At 39.0% G+C, this 21,299-nt stretch overlaps 1 protein-coding gene across 2 annotated transcripts in view; it reads left to right on the top strand.

Annotated features, from left to right (window-relative positions):
• Positions 1 to 1,362: 1,362 nt before the first annotated feature.
• The window catches only part of slc12a2 (solute carrier family 12 member 2), a 44,142-nt gene continuing 24,205 nt past the window's right edge, over positions 1,363 to 21,299 (top strand). The window contains exons 1-4 of one of the 2 annotated variants that reach the window (XM_029168116.3): positions 1,363 to 2,424; positions 16,364 to 16,483; positions 17,930 to 18,005; positions 18,775 to 18,870. In XM_029168116.3, the coding sequence (XP_029023949.1) occupies positions 1,840 to 2,424; positions 16,364 to 16,483; positions 17,930 to 18,005; positions 18,775 to 18,870 (877 nt within the window). In that variant the 5' untranslated portion in view covers positions 1,363 to 1,839. The remainder of the gene's footprint in view (positions 2,425 to 16,363; positions 16,484 to 17,929; positions 18,006 to 18,774; positions 18,871 to 21,299) is intronic. The other variant, XM_029168115.2, reaches the window with a different exon arrangement.

Genomic DNA, 21,299 nt, shown 5'->3' with positions numbered 1-21,299 from the left:
TCATTAGACTGCTTAGATGACCTGTTTGTAGACCTACATGGACACTAAGCTGTTGACACAACATAGAAGAAATGGAATTCTGGCAAATTTTCCTTGATTAAAACATTTTGCAGTTGGTTAACGTAATCTGGAAATCAGTAATACATGAAGGTCCGTGAAGATGGAGTAGTGTCAAAACGGCACACGAGAAAAACAGAACAGGCAGAAGAGAGGATTGATTTCAAAGTTGTGTTATTGCTAGATAAAACAAGATAAAGTACAGGAAGATAACATAAGACTTTATTGATCCCAAAGGGGGAAATTCACTTGTTGCAGCAACACTGGCTCTGACTCGACTAAAGAAGAGAGATCACATTTCTCCTACATTAGCTTCCCTGCGTTAGCTCCCTGTAAAATCTGGGATAGAATTTTAATTCCTTGCTCTCCCTCTTTGTTTCTCCCTCTGTCCACATCCACAGACACCTTCAGACTTCCGTTACTGGTCACAACCATCCTGTCTGTGCTGTTGTTAACTATAAAATAACATAGTATAATGTATGGACTGATCTGAATGACATGTTTGTTCCTGGGAGGATTCTGTATGGCACCAGAAACTACTGAGTATTTTCCCCAATCACATTTTGTCTGTTACTTCTTTTTTCTCCCTTCCTTGTACCTTAACCTACTGTGAGAGGGAGATGCCCCCTCCTCCTCCTCCATAACTGGTTCTACAAGATATTTCCTCCATTAACATGACTTTTTGTCTCTGTCGCTCAAGGGGAAGAATACTTTTCAATCTAGGGTCATTTCAGCTGAATATTTTATGAAGGGCTGTTGTGGTCGAATGAGCTACTTGTCGTACATTTTATAACAATGAGACGTACTGGAAACAAAGTGTCCACCTATAATAATGTGGACCGGGACCCTCATGCTCCTTTTAAAGGGCAACTTCTCAAAAAGTGGTACAAATGGTAAATAGGAGTAAAAGTATGAAGCAGTATGAAACTCCTGTATATCCTGGGCTGCTTTGGCTGCAATATACTACCAGGGAAAGGGAAACAACAGAGTAACTACAATCACCATACTTGTTAAACCATATAATATTACGACATACACCTCACAATTTGTCACAGCTTGCCCCTGTGTGAAGCCAAACAGGAAGCATCTAGAGAGACAGCAGCACACATGAAAACATACAAATGCACTAGGTAGTATTGTTGGTGCAGTTTCACCCCTCCCCTCCTGCTCCCCTCTTCCTCCCCATCGTACATGTACGATAACGTCACGCCTACTAGGTAGTCGGATGTTTTCTCGCGACAACTCGTTTCCACCTTAAAGAAAAAAACAGAGACACGATGGATGAGTTCTCGCGAGGTCGCTCGCAGCGGGAGCCCACCCTTTAGCGTTGGAAACTGCAGTGTGTATAAAACCAGTGAGGGAAGCTGTGGATATCGAGAAGCAGTCGCTGCAAGGTCGACAACAGCATCCTGCTCCGAACTACCGAAAGCCCGGAGGTGGATGGACGTTGGACCCGTGGTTCCGAGACGAGTTAGCGAAGAGAACAGGACAATTGTTGGCTCACTGGCGCAGATTAGGAACGGGGAGAGTAGCTGAAAGTTTTCAGGCTGTAGCCTCATGTTTTGACTTAGCTAACGAGCTATTCTTCACCAGAACCACTCTCAGTACGTACGCCTCGCGCGTTCCTGGCTGAACAGCGTGTTCTTCTTTGTAAATAGGAACCAACTGTGCGTTTGTCACGGGGTGGACTCTCGGTCTTCCACACTTCCTCCACTTAAGTTTTGCGGACTATTACGCTATTTTCCGCGCACGGTCGCCCCGTTAATTGGTGCTATTTGTGCCATGTCAGCGCCATCCTCTGCGCCTCCCGCCACGGCAGAGAACGCCGCTACACAGAATGATTTCCTAAGCCCTGATGCTGGACCGAGGCCGCCCGGTCCGACGCCCAGCCAGAGCCGCTTCCAGGTGGACCTCGTTTCCGAGGCGGCGGGCATCATGGAGGAAAAGTCCCCGAACTCCGACACCTCCAGCACGCTCCCCTCCGGCGATCCGACCACCCTCCCAGTTGTTCCAGACTGTTCGGGCGTTGAGTCGGAGGTCGCCGCGGAGGAAGCCAAGGGCCGGTTTCGAGTGGTGAACTTCGCGGATCCGAGTGGAGCGTCAAACGCGGCCTCTCCGGACACGGCGCCGAACGAGGGGCTACAGAACGGGGATACGGTGATGAGCGAAACCAGCTTGCACTCATCCACGGGCGGCCAGCATCACTACCACTATGACACTCACACCAACACCTATTACCTAAGGACTTTTGGCCACAACACCATTGATGCCGTACCCAACATCGACTTTTACCGGCAGACGGCGGCGCCGCTGGGGGAGAAACTCATCAGACCCACCCTGTCAGAGTTGCACGACGAGCTGGATAAGGTAGGAGCCACCGTGTGTCGTTCTCCACACACAGGGAAGCCTGAACGCACCGTCCAGGTGGCAGCACGTGAAGCGCTCACACGTTAACGTCATGAAGTTCCACGCGCTCTGGCTTCGGTCCAGGCCACGGGCTTTTCCTCTGTTTGCAGCCCGTTCACAGAGCAGCGTGCGCCTTCCCTTGAACGCCTCTTCTAGGTCACAGCGAACCGGCACGACTGCTGCGTCTGTTTGGCACTGACAGATTTGAAAGCCTAAAACAGAACCGAGAATGTCTTGAAAATGAGGAGCTTGGCTGCAAGCTGTCATTCAGTACAGTGTACGGCGTTGGGTAGAGTTATATAAGCAACATAGCTGCTGTTTTATTAAGTGTCATAGTCGTTTGGTGCTGGCTGAGATTGTCTGGACCAGAATGAGTATTTCAGCTCATTCGTTGATACCCAGACTGATTAAGTACACCTTTATAAACATCCGTAGACAGATCAGATTTCTTTATTATTCCTGTGCAGCTGTTAGTGACGTGTTAATGCCTGTTTTTTCCTGGTCACATATAAGTGTTTTTGGACGAGACTCTATTAATAGCATCAATAGCATCTGCTGTCCATAACAATTGGCCCATGGGATTTCCAAAATCAGAAAAAACTCTTCTGTCAGTTATTTGGAATTCAGTTTTTGTAGTAATGAGCTTCAGACATGTCCCGTCAAGTGTTCCCTCTAGGAAAACTCAACAACAGCTGACTTGACTGATTAGGTTACTCTCTATGGATGTTATGTTCACTTAAATCAGCTGCTTGTGTGATGGCAAAAATGTGTCATTAAGAAAATGCAACAATTATGTTTTGTGGTGTACTATGAATGGAACAGGGTTTTAAAGTGCAGCAATAATGCTGAACTAAAAAGGCCCAAAGCAACATGTTTGATAAGCACCTGTTATCCCAGCCCTCATCAATGGAACTATACTTTTTAAGCAACTTGCAACCAGCGCGTGCGTGCGTATGCGTGTGTGCATGTGTGTGTGCACGTGTGCGTGCATGCATTTTACCATCTAAAATGTGTAATGGAGATAATAATTTTGTGTGACCTTGAACATGTCTTTGGCATTTCTGTTTGGCTGTTTTTGTTGTTCACAGATAAAGTTTTGGAGTTCATGCCACAAACCTGTAAAACACTAGTCACTGCTTTTACCCATGTGGGTTTGATAAGATGAAGAAGAAGCCTTCTTTCTTCTGGAGTTTGTTTAATTTGTGCATTTTATGTTACATTATTATTTTTGCCCAAACTCAGCTGCTGAGTTTAGGCAAGTCCAGCATCACTATTCAAAGCCTTAATGATCATGTGATAGTTGAGTCCACTAGGTCCACATTCCAATGCTGAAAACAGTCATGGGCCAGAACTTAAAGACTGAAACTGACTTCATGCTATGCAGTGACCCAAATACAACCAATATAATGCCACTGAAAATAAGAAAAGAAGTGATCAAATCTAAAAGACAGCTGCTTTTTATTAACGTGCCTCAAACGCTGCTTTCTATGGGAGGTAAACTTGATGAGGATGTAGTGATATTGTAGATAATTAATTTCTAGAATACTGTAAAGGAGCTTTCTTAATTAGTAAATTACCAAAATTGGTGCAATTAAACTATTGATTTAACTGTGTGGATTAATTAAATGAGAACATGAGGCTGGTGGAGACAATGTCATCATACAGTTCCAGATTGAAACAGACAAATAACAGCAGTCTGTATAGTTTTTATGCCTCCACCACTTTAAAAATGACAGGAATTCTGCTGAACTCTAACACACTTTCAACGCCCATTGAGCTGTCAACTTTGGAGACTGTAAATGGTACATACAGTACACATTCAAAGCATGACACATGAACCAAAGTTGTGCCTAAGGTTCTCTTCCTAGAATGTCCCTTAATTTCAGGGACTTCAAAGTGCCACATTTTGTTAGTGAACCATTTCTTATTGGGTTAATTACTCTTATATTGGCCTTTTCTGCTCCCGGCAATACTGTTCCTCCTGGACATGGTATGTGCAGTGTAATAATGCACAGGATGTGATGCAACACCCAAAGGATTAAACTTGTTATTGCTGTTCCGGGAGTAACAAAACATAACCAGCACCAGTGTGTTAAGTTATTCCTGTAGTTTCATTTACTGATAGTGATTTCAAAGTGTTTGGGCTTTTATCTACTTATGTCTGTGGGCTTCCTTTGCAAGATGTCTAATGTGTGTGTTTTTTATGTTATTGAAATTAGAAAATCAGAGCTGCAGGATGTATAGTGTGCTTCATCTCTGCTTCATAGAATTCCAACAAGTCAAAACAAATGTTGTTCCAGGTCAGTGGACGCAGCTTGACTGTAAAACTCGGGGCATGAAACCGTTACTGTCTGACATGCAAGACTCTCCTGTGCAGTGCAAATTAGTTACAGTTTTGAAATTCTATGTTGCATTAGTCTGATGTACATGTAGGTACACTGGGTTCTGAATGAACACTGGTGCGTTTGGTTTTTTAATCTTTGAATCAGCTGAGGAGCCATTCTCATATCCCACCATGAAGTGGCTGGTGATGACAAACTCGTCTCCTATTTTCTCAAGGTTGTGTAGCTGACTGAGGGCCTCTTTTGTGTCCTCTGGCTATGTCAAGTATCGAGTATAATATCAGGTCTAAACCTGTTTCATCACCACTAAATTACTAAAGCCAGCATATACTGTATGGACTGACTGATTAAAACACGTAATTAGTTTGAGACTTTGAATTTTGGAGGTTAGTGCTGTTGAGGGTCATGGTGATGCCGGTGTTTGCCTTTTAAAGAGTCGTTCCCTCTGTACAGTGCCCAGGTCAAACATGGAATGGAAATTCCACTGTACCAATTGACTGTTGCCTATGACCTTTACTAATCAATGAGTCATTCAGTGTAGAGTTGGAGTGCTGCTGCATTTACTTTGGTGTTGATAATGGCTGTTTTTTGGATTCTGTTTGGGGCAGTCTCACAGTAGAAAAATAGAAGTACTGTATGTGTTTGTGCGGGGTCATCATCTCAATGGACAGACTGGAAATGTTTCACTATCCTCTTGAAAAGTGGCAGACTACAGATCTATATTGATGAGGTACCCAGGAAATGGTGACCAAGCAGATTTAGTCAGTCCAGAGCGGCCAGGCATAAACGCATTGCGCTTAAATATTGATGCCACCGTCAGTGGCTCAAATGCCATAGCTCCTACAACAGATGCCACAGTCTTTGTCTTGGTGTTGGTGAGCAGCTAGAGTCGATCTGTCTCGTAAGCTGCAAGGGTGCAATTCGTGCGATTCTGCCATAGAGAGCTCAACATTTACGTATGTGTATATGGTTTGCTTCATTTTCATGACCCCATTAAGGTCAGAAGTGACAAGACTCCTGTGAAGTGAAAACTATTTCAAATACTCCTCATGAAATAATATTTCACACTAATAAGCATAAGAAATGTAAACATGCTATTTCACAATTCCTTTTCTGCCCTGTTTGTTTTGGAGTTTCATAGTGCTCATGTGATTTAAGGATACAAATTGCAAGTTTATATTCCAGTGTCTCTGGAGATTGGCTGTACAGCATCTCTAATGCTTTGTTATCATCAATTCCTTTTTAGCTTCATAAACACGCCCAAGCACTGGTAACCATGGACACTAAAGGGAAGCTACTGAGGGTATGGGGCCGATGTGACCTGCGATTCATATTCACACTAGAATTATGCTTTTAAAGTATATGTTGTTGTATTACTCCAGCTGATTATGGATGTTCTGTTACACTAAGCACGTCATCATTTTCTAAATTTGTTCCATTTGTATTTACCTGTGCCAGGTAAAGGCCCATCAAATGCTATTTTTTAAAATGTAAGATGACATGTCTGGTGATAATAGGAGGCAGCTGCAGACGTGATAAAGGAACAACAGGTAGCTTAATAAATACTGTACAATGTGTTTGGTTACTAAGGTGCTCAAACAAATGTCTGACTCACCTGATACCTAGTAGCAGTTGTTTCTTTGTCACCTGCTTGTTCCCACTGTAGGCTCGTTTTAAAACCATTATCATCTGTGTGAGTTTGTTCAGGAAACTTGTGTTTAAATGTTAATAGACATTACATATGCCCAAATCTTGCTAGTGACAGCCTTTGTTATATTTTGATATTTTTAGAAACAACTTTTTATTCAAAGTACACTTATAAGCTGACAAATAATCAGTCTGAAATGTTTTTGTGTAAATTCAGTTTTGAAAGGCACCCTTGCTTCATATAGCGAAGATCCACCCTAGAGAGAGATAGTACAGATTGAACTGTGTCTGTATTGACTCAACCAAATGGTAATGGCTGTTCATGCCTGAGGCCAGTAGAAAAGCACAGTGGGACACTAAAAAGCATATTGTTCCCATTGGGCTATTGTTAAAAGTTGATAAGAACCAAATGGCTTAATCTAAAGAATAGTTTTAGTCTGTATCAAATTCGAAATGATGCTACTAATGTTTTAGGTTGAAATGCATTCCCACAAACATTTAACTAAGGACACAAAAAAGTGGTGGAGTGCTGTTTTTGTGTTTTTACAGCTTGGTCACAAGTTTTGTAGCATCATTCTAACATTGGTTCTCTGAGTTTCTATGAGTAATTACCCATAATTCCAACCTCGTCATCAGAGACAACCAAAGTATTACAAGTAATTATCAGGTAAATGCAAAAAACAAAGTTATTTTAAAAGAAAAAAAAGTCAAGCATAGTATACAGTTGCCTACAAACTACTGTAGTTTGCTTTCTACCAGCAGTATAATGTGGCCTTGCTTACAGAACACAACATTGTTGACCTTTATAATCACATTTCCTGTTACAGTCCAGCTCCTGCTGTAACCCTGCACGGCTGGCAGCACGTCACAATGCACGCACACTACGTTCACCCGAGGGTAACAAAGTCACAGCACATGGGGCACATGTTGATACATTGATTTCCAACCCTCCAACGAGGGTCTCAGCAAAACTCACCAGAGGATTGGGGAGAAACTGCACAACAAAAAGTACTTTCATTACCAATTTATAGTGTGGTGAAACACTATGACATGCAACTATACGCCTAGGTTTAAATAAGAAAAGCAATATCTTGTGTCATATTAACAAAAATTGTTTTGTACTGTCGTCAGGAGAGGTGAAATGGGCAGTTTGTCTAAATAGGAAATAAATGGTGTCTTTTGTTCTTTTTTTAATACATGGCTAAGAAAACCGTCAAGGCTTCCAGATCATAATTATTCACCTTGAACTGAGGACGTGACACAATGAGAGCCTGTGTGTGTGTGTGTGTGTGTTTGTGTGTGTGCACACGGCATTTAAGTTATCAACTGTGTATCCAGCTGACATCGCAGGCTGCTCTGAAGGAAATGGTTTGAAGTCAAAGATGTTTGAAGGTTAGCTGACAGGACTGTGTTGGGGCAGAGCTACAATAAGCTTCCTGTCAGATTGTCGTTCCAATTATGGACATCTGGCAGACTTTTTATAGACACGTTTACAAGCTCCCACATGTATGTTTTGTGATGCACACATGCAAACCATATAACAGGATGTATCCACAGTGCAGTAGAGGTTCATTCCTCTGCAAGATCAAATTGTTCTCGGTAAACCTCTGTAAATCAAGCATATGGGATGGAAAGTCTGAAATGACAGAAAAGCAAAAAAATCCAGAGTACACTGTTTAACTAGCAAAAGAAGTGTGCTTATTGATGAGTACTTGTGCCCTTTTGGAACATGATGTTCATAAAAATGAAATTTTAACTAAAAACCTTTTCACGCAATGAAGAATTTTTTTAGCATAGGTCAGGTAGAAATTACTATTAAACAATGCAGATGTGCGATTTCTTTCGAAAATAATCAAGGCTATCAAGCAGTAAGGATGGGTTTTGACAGCTGGTTTCAGGTTTGCTGGGTTTTGTCTTTGGTAAAAGATTTCTTGTTGTAAATCTCTCCTGTGCGTAAATAATTAGAATTACAGCATGTAGACTAACTGCAGTCACTGGATTCTGGTAGGTTCGGCTGTGTAGATATTTATAATTTAGATTATAAATTATAGAATATATTAGTTCTGTATTTAAATAATAATACATTAGATAAATACGAACACACCAGTAATTGTTTAGCAGGCTGTTGATTGCAAAACCTTAGGCCAACACAAAACTGCCTCTTGTTCTAAATCCCTTCACAGCTGCAGTTACTCCATGTTAACACTTATGCTGGAGGCAAATAGTAATTTGACACAATTCCAAAACAAAAATCTCCACAGTGTCAGGTGAGGCCAGTTCTGTTTCCTCAGTGGGCACCAGTGGTCAGCAGGGAATCAAATTCTGTGAGAGTTTCAGTTTGGTAAAAAGAATAAAGAGCCAAGTGGTGGGAGGTTTTCCCGAACAATGGTGCGAAGTCGGAGACAATGGATATCTGATCATCCTTTCAGACACTGATAGTCATGACATGAGGTCAGGGGACTGACAGCATGTAATGGGTATCTGAAAATTCAGTATCAGATAGAGGTCAAAAGATTCTTAGCCCTCAAATGTAAACTAATACAGGACACAGTGTTGACGGTGCTACAGAAATGTTGGCAAACATTTTCTTAAGCCAATAAAGGCTGCCAGATGTTGTAAATTATTAACTAATGATATATTAATAGAATATTTATACAAAGAATTAAGCAGAAGGAATTTGCAGCAACAAACTGGGGAGCAGCAACATTTAATGCACATTTAACCAACTCCCATGAAGATTGTGACTGTGGAAATTGTTAAAAATTCTCAGCAAAAGTAACTTCCACACTACTACTACTACTACTACTACTACTATACCTGAACACCACCACGGTATACCACGGTTGCTGATGTTCTGGTTTACACTATATGGTGATACTTCAAATAAAGCCTGCACACCTGTCTAATGACGGAATAAAATTAAAAAATATATATATATATATATATATATTCTTTTGCTTTTGCAAATGTTGCATAAGGTCAGTCATTTAGGCAAAAACAAAACATTTCCAGCTCGAAGAAAGTTTGGAATGTTTTCTGTTCACTAGGGTTTCATATGTGTACCACACACAATATTTGTACTATCGCACTTAATCACTGAAGCAATAAAATGTACTTCAAACTTCACCCATAACAAAGTTGCATTGTAACTTCTAATTTAAGTGCTCCAGTCTTGCGCAACCTAACACAATTCTCTACAGTAAAACTAAGTGCCTGTACTGATGTCTGGTTTTCCATGATGTCATGTATAGTTTTAATGGGCGATCTGGCAGGTACAGCTTTTCTCTCTCTCTCTCTTGCATGCGCGCACACACACGCACAGAGTCTTATTTGTTTTTTGACTAGTATGTTGATAATTTATAGTGGACGAATTGTTCGTTGGTCTGTATTGATACCAATTTGTTGAAAAGAAGCCTCCATCCAGTGGCAATGAGTACCTGAATTTTAATTAAAGCCTCACCTAAATTTTAGACTGCATGACTGTTTCATAAAGTGCAAGCAGGCGTCGTTACTAATGATGGTTTTGCTCATAGAAAAGTTTGCACTGCCTCGATAAGCTCTCGATGCTCTGTCATTGTTGTTGCAAAGCCGGTCTTTGTGTGGCTTCAGCCATGTAGATGATATTCACTAACTCATCTTGTGTCATTGGCTTTTTTTTTTTCTCGGCTTTGAGTTCTGGAATGAAACCAACTGTAGTAGATATAGTTCTTGGGTTTTAAGTTGTCTTTTTTTTTTACCTAACTATAATAGAGTCATGCAATTCGTTATTACTAATGTTTTCAGGCTTTGTGGTTTCCTGATTTAAACTGTTTGCAGCTGTGCTTGGGTCTGATGTCGACAAAGTATGGCATGGTATTTGGGTATAACTCCACACATTTATGATGCTAAGTTCCCTTAATAACAGATTTATCTTCTTAAGCAAAAGTCAGTTCTGTGGACCCCTGATGAATCAGTTTCCCGGTTTAGTAGGAGATTAAAACCTTCACTGCAAATTATAACCCCCTTAAAACTAACTATCAACTCCAGAACATGTCTATACAGTGTTCAGTCACTCCCTTGTGGAGCATAGACATTTATTAATGTCAGTACTTTTTTCGAGCTTACCACTTATTTGTGATATTTAAAAAAAGATCTGCTTATATTTTGACTCAAATATGTTTGTATTTTAATGACCTTTGAATGTCTAAAGTTCTGAGTTTGGCACATTTTAAATCCCTCGTGATTATGTCTTTTTCTTTTTTCTGTCAAACTTCTCTTAATTGGGTTCAGGACCCCAGTAATGTTAGAAGAGGTTATTTTTAATGCTACCTCTTTGATGTGATTAAGTTTTAAACCCCAAACAGTTTAAACACTTTGTATAACAATATGAGGTCAGTTTACTAACATGAAACAAATGGCATAGTGTGAACCTAGAAACTTAAAACAGTACTAAAATGAACAGAATAACCTAAATGGTGTGTTTTCACTCCTTGGTCTTCTGGTCCTCTCTGAGGGATATCTCCTATGTCTGAGGGCCCTCTCCTGCGCTGATAGACAAAACATAACCTATGTCAGACCCAATCTCTTCTAACCAGTTCATCTAATTTTCAAAGTTTTGTTTTGAATACTTTATTATAATCATGTTTAAAGCTCAGTGGACCTCTGGGTTTGGTAGCGTCTTCCATCAAGTCCTGTGTTTGCTGTTGCTTTTCTTCCCTGTGTTGTGTATTCTCATACCCTGTTCATAGTAATGGACTGGTACAGGATCTGGAATCTGTTGTTTTCAATGAGGACACTTCTGATTTCTCAAGGTTTCCTTGTGGGTAGTTGAGATCAAGGCTGATCTTGCAATCTGGCCAAATTAACCCTTTTTTACCAGGCTTGTCTCAGCAGTTCAGTATATTTCTATTTCTGTAGCTCAGAAACTTACCAACAATACACCTGGTCCTGACCCCATCTGGGGGTCTTGCTGTTACTGTATGTCTTTTGATTCAGAAATATCAAGGTTTTCAGAGTAAACCCTGTACAAATGCTATCATTAAGTATTTGCCTTCCTCCAATCCTTGTTGATTTGTTTCCAGTGCTTTTGCACCTGGACTTTGAATTTATCCACTAAGGCAGGGTGCCCAATGCTGGTTCTCAAGAGCTACTGTTAACTGCTGATTCACTGAACACACCTAAACTAGGTAATCACTATTGTTGTAAATCATATCCCTGCTATCATTCATCAATCATTCATCTGTCTGCTCAATAAATAAAGTTTTTTTTATTTATTTTTTATTTAGGAGACTTTAAAACCTTTAGCACGGTCTGCTGAGTTTATTTGCAACAGCATTGCTAGATATTATGGTTATCTTTGAGGTGAAACTTGAAAGGTTGTGTTGATTGAAGTATTAAGTAAACAGCAAAATAACGCAGTCGGTGGCGAAATGCGAGAGAAAACAAACCAAGCAGGAGAAAGGCTGTGCCCTAATTTCTTCATATTCATATAAACAAAGACAAAGTTAACCTGCAAGTCATACAAAGTACAGCTCGTGGTTTGTAAATACTACAGCGACACAGGAGAAGGTAAGAATGAAACACTGGTGTCCAGGATGTAGCAGCGGTAACAAACGCTGTTTATCCATCATGTGACGACTTTTGCTGCTGTGTTTAAAGTTACTTTGTTACTTAATCTGTTCCGCCACCAGCGTCCGAACCAAAGAACAGCGCAACTTAAACGGTGCAGACACAAAATGTATGAGCAGCATTAAAATATGTGTCTTTGTGGGTTTTCTCCCATAGTCAGGTTGACTGGAGCTGCTGCAGATCTGCATTAGAACAAAACTCTATCCAAAATATAAATAAACCAAGCAAGCGTATTAAAGTTTTATTGTTCAAACGCTGGATTTTGTGTTTTGTTTGAGAAAGAGACAAAATCTAAATTTAGTTAAAAAAAGACCCCTAAAGGCACTTCTATAAAGCAAAACATCCAATAATATATTTTTTCTTTTATCCGATTAATCAAATATATAATTGACAGAGTACTTAGTTGCAGCCCTGCAGTATAGTTATTAATAAAGTTAGGAACAAGGAATACTGTTTGCCTTCATGGTGGGAAATGAGACAGAGGCAGAATGGAATCAATTTTGACACTATTCTGTCTATCAACTGAGTGTACTCACTGGTTGACAGGGTGCGCAAAGCCACACAATGGGAGCTGACCTTGATTTCTATGTTGCATAACGATTTCAGCAGCATAACGGGACATTTGGCCAGTTAGGCATGTCAGCCGCTTAATTTTGTGCTAAAATCTTATGTAATAATCTGTGAATTGTTTAAGTTGCTTTCAGTCACATAAAGGTGTTCCTGTTATAATTCTTGCTTATTGTAACTTTGCATTACATAGAGTGCTCTAAAGACAGAATGGGAACAGTGGCAAATGTTTGAGAACATGTGTTAAGCATATTTTTATCAAAGTAGCATGTTTTATCGTCCGTATAATTTCTACTCTTGTTTGTCTTTGAATCACATAATCACTTTTTTATAATTCTCTAACACAGTCACTGTCTTTACTCAGTCTACAGCAGACTACATGGTCAATTCACATCTAGAAGGTCACTGAACGTCTTCATTTAATGCCCTTTGTGGTTGTGCAAAATGTTTGGGATACCTAATACTTAAAAGAATGTGTGACTTATGTAGACAGGAAGGGCATGCCGTCTGCATCATGGCAGATGGAGGAAATTATCGTTCTTTTTTTTTTTTTTTTTTTTTTGGCAATATTTTGAACTGATACCAGTGTATCGTCTGCCAAGATTTTTTTTTTCCCTTCAGTGATTCATTTTATTATCTTTTTCTTTTTTGTCTGGGACCTGACATTGGTGACTAGTGGTGAGTGTACCATAGGGATGGACCATAGTATACTTCCTGCTATTGTTTTACTGGTTGTCAAAGATGAAATTTACACATACCATTTGTTATATAATAAAATATGAATAATTTTTTTTCTTCTAATACAAAAAATGAATAAATTCTAAGACCAGAACCTTTTAAAAAAAACTTTAAGATAAACGTTTGTTTAAATCTATTTTTTTCTTTGCGATCCCAAATGTATTGTATTTCTCAGCACAAAACAGTCATAAGAGGTCTCGGTCTAAAATAAGTAAATTTGTTTATTAATTTAAAAGAATTTGAACCTGCTGGATAACTAAGCTGACATGATGTAATGTTATCTTAGTTATCCATACTAGCTAGGCATTTACATGGTAGCTAATAAGCTAGAGTTGTTTTTCTGGAGGGACAGCACTGCTTGTAGCTCCATTGTAAAATAACTTAAAAATATATATGAACAGTGAAAGTATCTCAAGGACACTTGTTACACTACGTAAAAATGCACAGATTTTTTTATGGCGACCAGCTAATTGTTAGCTAACCTCTAAACATTGATGGGAGCAGGTCTTTTCATTTGTATGAAATAAACATAAACTTTGTGGCGACTTTGGGCGATGCTGCAGCGTGTGTAACGTCACTGTATACCCATGTGGGGAGAACCTTTTATGTTCTCTTAATTTTGATTTTGTTTGCATGTCATACATAATTTAAGCGTAAACATCTTTTAAATGTTTTTTAAAAGGACCCCCATTTTGGATTGAGTAAATCCTAAAAGCAACGTCTGTTCAACTGAGTCATATATTATAAATTTTAAGCATTCAGTTCTCTGTAAGTGTAAAATACATTTGTAACAGATGTGATCTTGACATTGAAAGGGATCTTGGCTCTCCTCAGCCCAGCTAGCCCAGTGCCAGGTCTCAGCAGTATTGCTGATTCAGGGGAGGGACAAATACAGGTTGTTCAAATTGACAGATGGCCTAGGTGAATTAAACCTTAGTGATGATCACGGCTTACCTCAACTCAGCTTTTGATACAACACATGACAGCATTATTGGATTATTATGAGAGAATGTCCTTACTGAGATGTTCATTTACATCTATTTGGCATTTTGTTATCTAATCATAGATTTTGGCCCATTTCTGATTTGAACTACAGACATGCAGTGTCTCACATGCAAGTTTCAAGTACAAAAAAAAAATCCATCCATCCATCCATCCATCCATCCATCCATCCATCCATCCATCCTTCTTATGTCTGTCCGTCCGTCTGTCTATGATCCATAAAAAAAATAAAATACATGTGTGTATATATAAAAAAAGCAATAGTAAAAAATGCATTATTGTGTGCGTGTGTGTATATATACATAAATATGTACATATACTGTACGTAACACACACATATTACACAAAAATAGCCTGTCATCTTGTTCATGATCTTTTTAACGTGTGTCAGTGCTTGTAAGGTGACACAGTTGGTCACTGTCCCCATCTGTTGGTAGAGACCCCAGGGGTAAGAACACATTACTGCTGATCAATCCCTACAACTCAGTCAGCAGGCTACAGCTGCTGTATATTAATGCACATTTTTCTGCTCTGCTTCTGTTAAATGGTACAGCAAAGGAGGATCCATAATCTCAAAGTCAACCATATCCAGGAAACTGCCTAAATGTGCAGTGTAAAGGAAAATTAGATAATTATTTCTACAGAATCAATGCTGTGTTAACATATACTGTATGGGTAAAAGTTTTTATTTTCACTCAAGCCAAAGACATAATTATAGTTTTTAACCCAGCACATTGATCTTATGTACATGGGCTGTCCACCTAAACTGACAGACAAGAATCACATTAATCACAGAAGCAGCCAAGAACTCATGGACCAAATAGTTGAACTAAATAATATAGCTGTGAATTATAGCTGTGAGTAACTGAAGAGCAATAATGTCATTACTATCTTTGCTTCTGTGTCAGAATCAGAAGAGTTTATTGGCATTAAACATACGCATAACAAAATTTAGGGTTGAAGTATTTGACCTAAATGGTAAATAGCCCACATTTATTTCATGCATTTAAACACCCCATCTGGGGTCCAAAGCGCTTTACAGTAGTTTCTCATTTATCCATGCACTCACCAGCAGCTGCCATGCACTGGCGCTCTCTTGAAACATCATAAGCAACTTGGGGTTCAGTGTCTTGCCCAAGGGCACTTTGACACAACTTGCGGTTAGAGGACGGCCTCCCTACCAACTGCGCTTTTGCCACCCCTAACAGTTTTGTGGCATGCAACAAGCCTTCCCCAGTTTTTTTTTGGTTGTAGGTCAAAGCTGTCCCAAAGTCAAGCTGTTAAGTTTTGTTTTGCCTGACACCCTTTTATGTACAGACCTAGTAAAACTGAATAAAGGGAAGGTATTAGAGAAAACTTTAAAATAAGTGAAAAGGATTTGGTTTACAGACCTTATTACTGGTACTTTAACTGCAGGAAAGACAACACGCTGTTTTCCCAGACTCCTGGCATGGAGGTCACAATGTCACAAGACTGTCTGTAAACAGGAGGAAGAACGTCCGTTTAAACTGTTAAAACATCAGACTTCCTGTCAATGGATTGGTCTATTTTTAAAAAGGTGGTGTTGGTGAAGAGAAATAACACTTGCCAGCTACAGGATTTGCTCACAGCAAACTTTTGCTTTAAATTAGCTGGAGATTAGATCTGGTCAATTCTCTACGAAGTTGACCTTAACATATACCAAAAAGAAAAACCTTCTTAGAACAAGCATTTACGGTATAAGCAGGCAATGAGCAGGCTTTATTCTGTTAAACTATCCCATAGTAGGTTTGAAGTAACTCAAAGGTGTGACACTACTTTCTCACTGTTTTTTCCAAAGTTAAACAAAATTTAACTCCTATGCAGGCAAAATGAATAAAATGTTGATGTATAACATGTTTCCTAAAATGATTTTCCTCACACTGCTTCCTTGTTCTCTACTCGCAGTAAAAGCATGGTTTCTTCATGTTTCATAATATATTTTGGGGTGTAATTATGATTTTGTCTTTTTCTTTTAGGAGCCTTTCGAGGATGGGTTTGCAAACGGAGATGAGCTCACACCGCCAGAAGACAGCGCTACAAAAGAATCAGCAGAGTCCAAAGGAGTTGTCAAATTTGGCTGGATTAAAGGGGTGTTGGTGAGTCATTACATATTTTGTCTTCACCAAGGCGATATATGAACGAAATAGATATTTCAGATTATTTGTTATATTTAGTACTTCTTGATTACTCTTATCTAAATCAATCATATCAGCCTGTTTTATTTTATACAGTTTAATTAAATAACTACATTGATGAGTGAATGTTGAAGCCTCTTCTCTGTGTGTAGTTAGCTTTTTATTTGCAGTCCCTAACTAAAAGGTGACCCATATGCTCTGTTTAAGCTTTGAATTGTGTGGTCTTGTGTATGGTCACATACAGTAACTAAAGTATATCAAAGCATATTCTGTGCCACTATGCAGTGTAATTTGAACTAAAAGCCCATGTAGATGGCACTCTGTTAAGGATTTTGGACCCTGAGTGTGAATTACTATTTGTTCAAATTGTGGCCTAGCTGTTTGGTGGTTAAACCACTTAGAAAGAAATCACCTACATTACAAGTGAACATTGGAGTCCATGCCAAGCTGTCCGTGGTGCTTGTTTACTTTTACTGAATGCCTTTTTGTTAAGTCGCCAGAGGATGAATTTTTCATTATATGAAGTGTCTGGATATTATCATCCTGCTTTTATTTTGACATTGCTATTTCAAACTTCCTCTATAATATAAACCGTCCAGTACTTCAGGTCAGGTATCTCTAGGCATGGTCTTAGTATAATCTTCTTTGTCCAGAAGACAGGGTCTTAGAATCAGTTGTGCCCCCTTAAACCTGTCCCGCTAAAGCTGAGATGCTCTGTTTTGCTCAAAGCCACTTTAAAAGCACAAGATAATGTAGATTACATCTATGTAACATAAAAATCTGTGGACTAGAAGTGGGTTTGATGCCAAAGCAATGCAAACATCTGTTCACTCACACACTTGCACAAGACACAAATGCCCATACTCAAACAAAAGAAACATTCATCAAGAGAATGACAAGAGTTGTGACATCAAGATGCAAGTATGTCATGCAAAGTCCTTTTTTGGGGGGGCTAAAGGTGCCATGTAAAACAAAAATACATGTACAGTATAGAAGCAACTTACTTCTGGAGCACAGTATGACCACCTTCAGGCCTTTACTGCCTTGAAACCTCTAACAGCTACAGCACATTTATATGAGAAGCACTGAGATGGACACACTTTATTTAGCTTTATTTTGGTGATCATACATGAGAAGTCTTTAAATCCAGTTTTGAAACTGTACAAGGGGTTAACTGGAGGTGTGGCACTTTTACTTCTATACTGTATGGTAGTTAGACATTTATTAATTATGACAACATAACCCTGCACTACATAAACACAAATCTACAACTTTTAGTGTGCCGTTATCCACAAACACAGTTTTGCTGTGTTTCAAGTTGGCCCTTAGTTGTTCTTGTGTACCGTTTTCTCTAAATTCATGTTACTGTATGTGCAGCAGTACCAGACATAACATCTCCTCTTGCAGGTTCGCTGCATGTTGAACATTTGGGGTGTGATGCTCTTCATCCGCATGTCATGGATCGTGGGTCAGGCTGGAATTGGTAAGTCAACTATTTGTTTTTTCCAGCCCTGAGTAGTTACAGTTTACTGAACATAAATTGTTATTTAAAGTATTAATAATGGAATGCTCGGCAATACACTTTTTCTGCAAATATTTTTTAATATTTTCCACATAGTTAAAAATGTGGGTCTTAGATTAATCCATGTTTTTTTTAATTGATATATTAATTTATTACAGAGAGTCACAATATTCTTTCACAAAGTTCTTTTCAACCTTGAAGACAGTTTTACACCAATACAAAACATTAGGCAGAGTAAGATGCATAAAAGCAAACTTCACATGGTGACATTTGATGATTAGTTTAAAAGGTTCCATGATGCAGGCTGAGGGGAGAGTAGTCAGGCAGGTCTGATAGATTCTCTGCCAGTGTTTCACTTGTGAAGTGAAAGTTGTATGTAAGTGCTAAGTTCAGACCTCACAGTTGTGCGATGTTACCAAGCCCTGTGACACACGGCCAATGTTTAATGATACTTTGGGGTTTCCTGAGGTCCCACTTCAGTTCTTCTTATTGATTTTTTTTTTCACTTCACAACTTTATGTTTTGACACTCACTGGCATTTGTTAATGATTCTTCACCTCGACGTGGAATATCTTCACAACGCAACACATGTGGCCGACTTTCGCCAAAGCAGCTGCTCTTCATGGCAGCGCTTCTGTGTTAAACAGAGCTCTCGGACTGAGCAGAAGGCTGGCAAAAAAGTGTTTTGATTAAAAGACTAATGAAACTTAAACTCTGCTTTCTTTTCCAGCTCTATCATGTTTGATTGTTGCTATGGCTACAGCTGTTACCACCATCACCGGCCTCTCCACTTCTGCCATCGCCACCAACGGCTTTGTACGAGGAGGTATACACATTTTCTCCCTATAGTCAGAAAAAAAAGAAGAAAAGCTGTGACTTTTTTCACCCCTGTGAGGAGGAGGGTTCTCATGTAACATCTCCTCTTTTCCTGCTGCTTAGTATGAGACAAGGTAATTCATCTGTGCAGTTCTAAGCAGTGTGAGCAGATATCAGTCATCTATCACAGTGCAGTATTGTGTCCTCTTTATAGCCAAGTAAAATAAGCGTAAAACAAAAGTCAGTTGTGTCAGTGATGAAATTTAATATTTTGTAGCCTTTGTTAAAGTGAATGGAAACATTGTGGGGGGGTCAGACAGGTCATATGAACACATTCCTGAGAGGCTGGATCAGGCAAAAGAGTTTTTTTCTGTTTTGTAAGTAGGTCTATATTGTTTCATGTTTCAGATAAGTGTTGACTTTATGTTAGTGTTGTGGTCTATGTTATAATCAAAGTTTTGGTTGGTTGGTCACTGTGCTGCATGCTAGTTCAATACCGTGAGATAGTACTGTATAAACAATATTAATCTATAGTATATACATAATAGTGTTTTTTTACCACTCTCATCAACACAATAAAACATAAAACAATGACTGCATTAAAATTAGTCAAAAAAAAACTGACATCACAGTGTCATCCAATAGAACACCTTATTCTCAGACCTCTGGTCACCTTGGTTCCTAGAGTTTCTAAATGTAGAATGGGACCCAGAGCCTTTAGCTACCAGACTTCTCTCATACACTTTTCCTTAAAATTCCTCCTGCTTTCCACTTACATGTGTATGATTAATTGTGTCTTTTTTCCTCTCTTAGTTGTGTTTCTCCATCCATAACCTTCTACAGGTATCATCAGATTCGGAGCTGTGTGTCTCCAGTGTACAGCTGCTGGTCCAACTGTCCTGTCTGTTTTCTGTTGTTGCTGTTGCTGCTCTTTTGTCTTCTGTTCTTTTTTTTTTCTCTATTCCCTCATCCAATCTGGTCCAGGCAGATGGTTACCTACCTTGAGTCTGGTGTTGCAGGAGGTTTTTTCCGTTAGAGGGAGGTTTTCCCCTCCATTGTTGCTATTTGAATACAGTATAGGATTTGATTTTAAATTTATTCACTTAAATTTTACTTAAGCTTTAATGACTTATGTGAATAGGTTCCATATAAATATACTGAACTGAATTGAAACCTATATTGGATGTTGTGCAACCATATACACAACTAGACATGTGCTTACAACTTGTTACTAGAATTACAACTAGATTTGTCTTTTTGATTATATTATAAATAAATAACTATACATATAGGAACAGCTATAGACTCAGAAGGTGTTCATGTCAGTGAAACAGCAGTTTAGTTGAGTTTGAGTTCTAGTTTTTTCCAGGTAATAGGAGTAAGCAGTAAATTTAATTGTATATGAAATTCGTTCTCTCCTTGTTTGAGTAATTTGTCTTTTTGTGATACGACAAGTGCTGTGTTACTATAGCTGCTAAAAGAAAAAGACATGCTAGGCAATGTCATTAAAGTTTTAAAGGTATTGTTGCTGGCCCTCTTTTGCATATGAATGGACTTTTTGTGGACAAAAGCAAGCAATAAAAATGATAATCGTAGGGGGTGGAGCAGGATTCTGTCACTTGTTTGACTTCAGTTAAACCAATCGTGTATTTTGATGTTCATTCATTTTGTGGTTTGCGAGGGCATGCACTCACTGGGTGGGTTTGCATGCTTTAAAGTAACGTTAACGGTCCTTCAGGCTGCAGTGCGCAATATTACTTCACAGTACTCAAGCATGAGTAAGATGTTGTCAGTAGGTTATTTTTTTTAAGCTTTTTTTGGCTCAGGGAGTATTTCATGTCACAAAATAAGAGGAGTATTTTATGTCACAAAATAAGATCCATACCGGTGGGAATTTCTATTATCCAGAAAAAAAGTAAAAAGCCAATATTAGATGACATTTAAAGTTGATATATTATGATGTTGCTGAGTCACTTGTGCGTCATTTATTTATTTTGAGGCATTCATTAAATGTCATCTTGTCACACCTCCATAGTTTGGAGCTGCATAGAGTCCTACAGCTTCTGTGGTGCAGCTGAGGAGTAATGTATGATAATGGGCCAGTGCAGCATAAGCTCATACAATTATGTAGAAGAGTTTTTTTGTGTGATTTGTGTGACATTATAATTGCCATTTATAAATTTTATAAATATTATTTCCAACTGTGAGCTGTCGTGTCATACACAAAAACCTTCTGTCTGCTCCTGAATTCAGCAGACAGGCCTATTCCTAATTTTTGGCTGCTTTGTTACAAGCCACTAAAGTCTAGAGCCAGAAGTAGATGCATGGTGACAAACAACTAATTGGCAGAATAAAAATAATCAATACATTTACATGCACTTACTTAAACAGGTGACCATTAGCTTTCTATATCCAGCTAATCTCTCGGCGCTCAGGTAA

The sequence above is a fragment of the Betta splendens genome, chromosome 12 (genome assembly GCF_900634795.4).
Source record: "Betta splendens chromosome 12, fBetSpl5.4, whole genome shotgun sequence".
Classification (NCBI taxonomy): domain Eukaryota; kingdom Metazoa; phylum Chordata; class Actinopteri; order Anabantiformes; family Osphronemidae; genus Betta; species Betta splendens.
Note: the sequence above shows the minus strand (reverse complement) of the source record. Positions and strands in the feature narration are given on the sequence as shown.